Raw genomic sequence first — 6221 nt, forward strand, 5'->3', positions numbered from 1 at the left:
TTTTTTTTTAATATCAAAGGTTAATGCAGCAAAATCTGCTTCAAAACCAAGTGCCTAGCTGCTACATAGCGATTTATTCACTCATAACTCAACCATCACCTTCTTTACATAAAACACATTTACAATAAAATCAGTATGGATTTCATTAGCTGAAAACCTCCTCGAATTTCATTTCTTAGGCCCTAATCTATAATTAGTGTGGACAGACAGGTGCAAACCCTTCTCTTCTACAGATGGCTACTGGAAATGGTGCAAAGTAGCTCCTTCTGTTTAAACAAAACAGAGATAACCTGCTCTGTCTTATCACTTACAATTACCTCCATTAAACTGAACTAATGTTTGCCTTAATAAAATGTTCACTGTTCTTTAAACATTATTTAGGAACTCTTATATTAATGGCTGTAAAAAAAGTAAAGTTGGAAGGTGTCTCTTTAGATAATAATAAATAACTTACTCTGGATAAAATGTTCCATTGATGGATTACACTGAGGTTCACAAAGGTGTTTGAGTTGATTTAACATGTTAGTTATTTTGCATAAATAAGGTCAAAAAATTTTAAGGTATTTAGGTAGCAAACAATTTAACAAGGAAAATTGGGGGGAACCAACATTTTTCCTGAAGTTTAGACAAATGCAGGGTTTAATTATTTTCTTATAGAATTTGTTATTGAAGTATGTAACTTTCACAGTCCTAGGCTGTTTTCAAAGGATATTTATGCTAACCTAATTTTATGGATTTAACTTCTGGTAGATTATTTTGAAAGGTGTTTGAGTTCAAGGCTCTATAAAAATCAAAATTTTAAGGCACATTCTAAAAATTAACCATAAATGTTAAGTGCAGTCTGCAAGCACATAGTTAAAAATAACTCCATTCCATAATAAATAACTCCTATGAAACCAGAGCTCACCTCTCCCTGCTTCTGTAATCAGAGTCTGTGAATCACTATATGATGAATAAAGTATCCATCAGACAAAGAACTTTTAGATGCCCAAATAGCAACAAATAAATCTCCTTTTTCACTGAACTTACATAACTTACAGTAACAGACTCCAGCAAAATGCAACTGACTCGTTTTTTCTCATGCAAATCCTGCAGGTGCCAATTTTTCAGACTGCTTTGCTAGGAAGGGCTATGCTGCCTGCATAAACCCTCAATGAAGGCTTTGCATTCAGTGCCTGTCAGCTGATGTTCATATCAAAGAAGTGAGAAACAGGATTTGACAGTGAAGAATGTCCTAAACTGACAACCACTGACCAGCATTCCTATTGGAAGCATTTCTTTCTTGTGATCCCTTTTCAATGTTTAAAAAAAAAAAAAAAGTGGGTTTTTTTGAGTGGGAGGGACTAAGCTTCTATTTTACAATAAAATAAATGATAATGGCACCTTACATTTGTGTAGCCTTTGCAATTTATAAATGTTCTTTTATCTGCAAATACTTCAACTAATGCTCTTGATGGGAGAGAGCATCATCAAATACTAGCATCAAGAGGAATATTTAGTTCTCTCAGAAAGGGAAAATAGTGAAAATATTAAAAAGCTATAATTCTATAGCTCGAACACATACTGTGCTACTATTTCCAGCAACTTGCAATTTAATGGTGCAGTTTGCATTGTATTGCAGTTGAACGCTTCTTATTAAGAAGGTCCTTTAAAGATCATTTTTAAAACAAATTATTAGCAGGTCACAGAGATTAAGTCTCCAAAAGAAAATACCATTTCAAAGACTTCTGGTCCTCTTTGAATTGTCCAAACATTAAAGAAAAAATAGACCATTTTCTCTACTGTTTTTGGAAGGCATGAACTGGACACTGGAGGAACTACAAATTCTCCCACACAATATTTACTTTTCCAATAAGAAAATTCCATCTTTTAAATGATTTACTATAAAATTATTAATGCTTAGACAAAGACTCTTAATATAAAGTTTTTCCCTCTTAGTATAATCTTAGATAAAGTCGTTTTTTATGCATCCTGAATGAAACTGATTCTTTGGTTATTTTGCTAGAATTTTGTCTTCAAAAGAATTAAATATCAAACACTAAAAGCAGCACAAGGAAAGAAATTATGGGCTTCAACTTCCTCAACATTCATCCTGATTAAAAAAAAAAAAAAACCCGGATCAAACTTCAATTCCCTAGTTAATATTGGGTGAGAATATCAGTCCTCCCTAAAAATTAAGGCTGCTAAAAAAGAAGAAAATCAGATAACCCTACCCCTGTTATCTGAAAGTCACCATAATCCTAAAACCTAGAATTTAAGGATAAAGAAGGGTAAAAATCTATAGGATCCTGAATTTGCTTCTGTTAGTACACATCACAGCTGACATAACAACTCAGTTTGGGGCTATGATGAATTAAGAAACAACGGTGTTTTGTCGACCTTTTCTAAGAATTGTGTGACAGGAGAAACTAGGCACAACAGAATACTCACATGGTCACGGCAAAACGCTGCAATAAACTAAAAAGAGGCCCCCAACACTAACAAACCGTTTATCACAGAGAAGCTGGTCAATTTGTATTCTAGTGAGCGTGGACACACTGGGCACAGACCCAGTTCCACTCCTATTCTGTGCAAAGGGAGGAATGATAATAAGAGCCACTGAGTGCACTTAAAAACGGTACAGATGTTTAAAAGGCGACTAGGAAGGAAAAAGCTCTGTAAAACAGATTTCAGTTCACACAGAAGGTAGAAAGAAAATGCTTTGGTCAGCAACCCGACCTTTAGCAGGGGATAAATCAATTTGCAGCAGCTGTGGACAGCCATTTATGCACAGGCCCTGGGCAGATTAATTAAGGGAAGCAAAGTTAAAAATTCAAGGGGACTCTATTAAGCACATGACGTTGGTCTGGGGTAGCCTCCTCAGCTCTCCCGGTCTTCAATCCCTCAACCGCCAGGCACAGTAGCTATTCCTTAAGCAACGTTCTGGAGATTCTCCCAGGAAAAAGCAGCCCGGCAGGGTCACGTTGGCATCTGAGGTGCCCATTCCTGAAGGAAAGCTAAACTCAAAGGTTGCTCCACTACGCTTTGCAACGAATAGGGGGGCTGCGGAGGCACGGCTCGCGCGCCAAATCCTCCAAACTGAAAGGACTTTTTGGGGGAGGCGGTTATTTTTAGTAACAGTCGTGGTTTCACATCCTACTTCCCGGAATCATAGTACTAAAACTTTTCCAAAGGTTGACCGCCCTTCCAAAAAAAAAAAAAAAGTTTCAAAAACCGGATTTAAGCGCCTTGTGCTGATAACCGTATTTGCTTTAGGCGTCCTGGCCAACGCAAGGTCCGCCCCAGGAGAGGGGACCGGGGCGCGCCAACCAACCCAGTCTTTTCAGGCTCGCACAGCTGCCAAGAGGGTGGCCGGGCCCGGGGCGCGTCTACACCGGCCCGGGGACTTCACCCGACAGGTTTCTGGAAAACGAAAGGAATTCCCCGGACGTTGCTTCCCGTCTGGGCTCGAGCTGCAGGGCACAAGGCTCTGTTCCCCGCCGAGGGAGAGGCGGGCGCCCAGTCAAGACTGTGAGCGGAGCACCCAGGAGGGCCCAGGCAGCCGGGAGGCCCGAGCAGAGCGACGCGGCTCACCCGTGCCTGTCCCCCAGCGTCCAAGCCCGGGACCCGCCCCGGCCGGGGGTCGCCGACAGCCGCTGGCGAGCCGCCGCCCGCCCTCCCGAGGGCTCCGGACTCGAACATCCCCAAGACGCCCAGGAGTAACGAGGAAAGTTCGCAGGCGGGCTGGGCATGTCTACTGAGACCCCCGCCCTGATCGCAGCCGGTTCTCAAAGTTAAGAGTCCACCTCTCCTGCTCCTAGAGCTAAGTTTTCCACAGTCGAAACCAGCCTTTGGTTTCCAGTTTTAAAAACACCACTTAGCGGTTTTAGGGCCACCTGCCAAACGCATCGTGAGCATCTTGACCAGTTGTTTTCTCCGGGAGAAAACAAAAAGCACTCAACATCTTCTTGCTCACTTAATGTAATTAATAAGAGAAAGGAAAAAAGGAAAAAAAAAAAAACATTTAAAGAGCACTGCGAAGAATCTAATAGTAAAAATTGCATCCTTCGTTGACCCCCGAAGTTCAGTGTCATCGCAGACGGGATGCACCCGTGATGTTTCACTTTCCCTGGTGCGTAGTCCTAGCCTAACTGAGCGGCAAGTTCAGCCAGGAGCCTCTCGGCCGAATAATCCAAACGAAGGTGACGGTCATCATAATAATTAATAATAGCCAGGGGCCCATCCCCGCCGCCCGCCGGCCGGCCCAGCCCTCCCGCGGACACTTACACTGCACAGGGCCAGAGAGTCCCACCATCCGCCACGGGCTCCGAGCTGCAAATAAAACTTCCCGTTGCCTCGGCCAGCCCGTGGGGCGAGGGTGCGAGGGCGCGGCTTCCCTAGCCAGGCCAGAGTGTCCGCGGCCACTCGCCCACGCGCGCTCGCCACCCGGCCGCGGACTCGAGCCGGGGAGCGCCTCCGGCTGCCCCGCGCTGCACAGAGCGAGCTCCGGTGCAAAGAGCCCGGGATCGCGGACGCCAGCCAAACGCAGCCTCCACGCAGAGCTGAAGACTTGCGGAGCTCCGCTCCCCTCCTCCCTCCTCCCACTTCCCTCCCTCCGCTTTTCTGTTGTTGCTGCTGTGGCAGACAAATGTGATGTGGGGCGCAGGGAATTGCCACTGTCACTGGCGGCGTCTGCGTCTGCCTCACCCGCCCTCGCTCACTCTCGAGGAAGGCGACGCATTTATCTGCAGGGCGGCCGGGCGTCCGCCGGGGAGCAGGAGCGCCGCGCACTGTGCGCCGAGAGCGCCCGCACCAGGCCGGCCTCGGCGCGCGCCCGCGCCCGGGGCGCCGCGGCCGCTCGGGAGGGAGGCGGCGGCGCGGTCGCTACCAGGTGCAGGGGGGAGGACCCGCGGCGGGGCGGCGGGGGAGGTGGAGGTGGGAGACATCTGTGTCGTGCGGGGGTCACTGAGGTCAAGTATATGTTAACAATGGGCAGACCCGGCACTCTAGGGCGCGCGGGCGGACGGCCTCCCTGCCGGCCTCGCCCTCTCCGGTGCAGGATGGACGTGGGGCTGGCTCCCTAACGATGCCTTCCTGGGCAGCCTGCTCTCCGAGTGCCCTGCAGTAACCCAAGACGACCACTTTCCCCGGCCATCTGGAGCGCTCCTGGCTGCCCAGCCTGTGTCTCATCACTGGCTGGAGAGACAGCGTTGCTAGAAATCAAGCCACTCTCAGATCTCCTCTCTAATCCCCTTCTGTTAGCTGATTTCCAGACTGACTATTTGCTTTCGCATTAGATAATAGCCTTAGAGAAAACAATTATCATTTTCTTTTTTCACTCTTTGTTTTTCCACTTCTCCCATAGTATACCATTAAGAGGTACCTATTTCTCACGTTTTCGTTAGATGTGTGCACCACCTCCAGATGTGAATTTCAATTCTTTGGAGGGGGGCAGGGGGCCCAGAGGAAAAGATAGGGTGAAAGAATTCCAGATATTCCAGAGTAAATAACCTCTCAGTGAAGAAGACTAACAATTTGTTGGTACAGAGAAAAAACAAAAACAAAAAAGCTTGAATAATAATGAAAATATTAATATGTAGGTCAAATGTGATCAGATAATGGTTTGAAATAAGTAAAATGAAACCTTCAGAAATTGTTATGGAAGAGTGCCACGACTGCAAATGTTATTGTAATTAGTGCGACAATTTGCATTCCCACTCTGAACCATGTTTTTTTTTTCCAAGTCGCCTAAATCAATGCAAAAGGTCTTGTGTGCATGTCACTAAATCTCATCTTTACAAAGGAAATTGTGCTTAAGATAGAGTCAGAGGCTGCCAAATGCAGTTACCAAAAAGAATTGATAAGACATTCCGGGATTTTATTTTTAAAAGTGTGCTTCAAATATTTAATACTAAGTAAAAGCCCTTCCCCCATCCTTTTTAGCCCAGCTGGAGCCTCCAATTCTGAAGTCTTTTCAGACTCTACTAATTTTTAGCAATTCATTTCAGAAAACACTCATTGTATATTCTGCCCTCTCCTTGGGACATTTGACTAATGAATTATAATGGATTAATGAATTGTAATGTTAAGACTTAGTATTTGATATTATGATGCTCTTAATTTGAATCTCAAATTTTATCAAATTGTACCTTCTATAGTAATTGCTGTAGTAACTACATCCTTAGTGTTTTATTTTTTATTTGCAAATTTTAGCAGCAGTAATTTTAAATAAAATTTTATGT

General features: G+C 44.8%; 1 protein-coding gene across 2 annotated transcripts in view; it reads right to left on the reverse strand.

Annotated features, from left to right (window-relative positions):
- RUNX1T1 (RUNX1 partner transcriptional co-repressor 1) overlaps window positions 1-4821 on the reverse strand; it is a 146187-nt gene extending 141366 nt beyond the window's left edge. Inside the window, exon 1 of one of the 2 annotated variants that reach the window (XM_071207897.1) lies at window positions 4267-4821. Coding sequence is in view for 1 of the 2 variants with exons in the window: in XM_071207900.1 (XP_071064001.1) it covers window positions 4267-4294 (28 nt within the window). In the remaining variant the exon portion in view is untranslated. The remainder of the gene's footprint in view (window positions 1-4266) is intronic. The other variant, XM_071207900.1, reaches the window with a different exon arrangement.
- Between the last annotated feature and the right edge of the window lie 1400 nt (window positions 4822-6221).

Source organism: Dasypus novemcinctus, chromosome 14, assembly GCF_030445035.2.
Source record: "Dasypus novemcinctus isolate mDasNov1 chromosome 14, mDasNov1.1.hap2, whole genome shotgun sequence".
Lineage (NCBI taxonomy): Eukaryota > Metazoa > Chordata > Mammalia > Cingulata > Dasypodidae > Dasypus > Dasypus novemcinctus.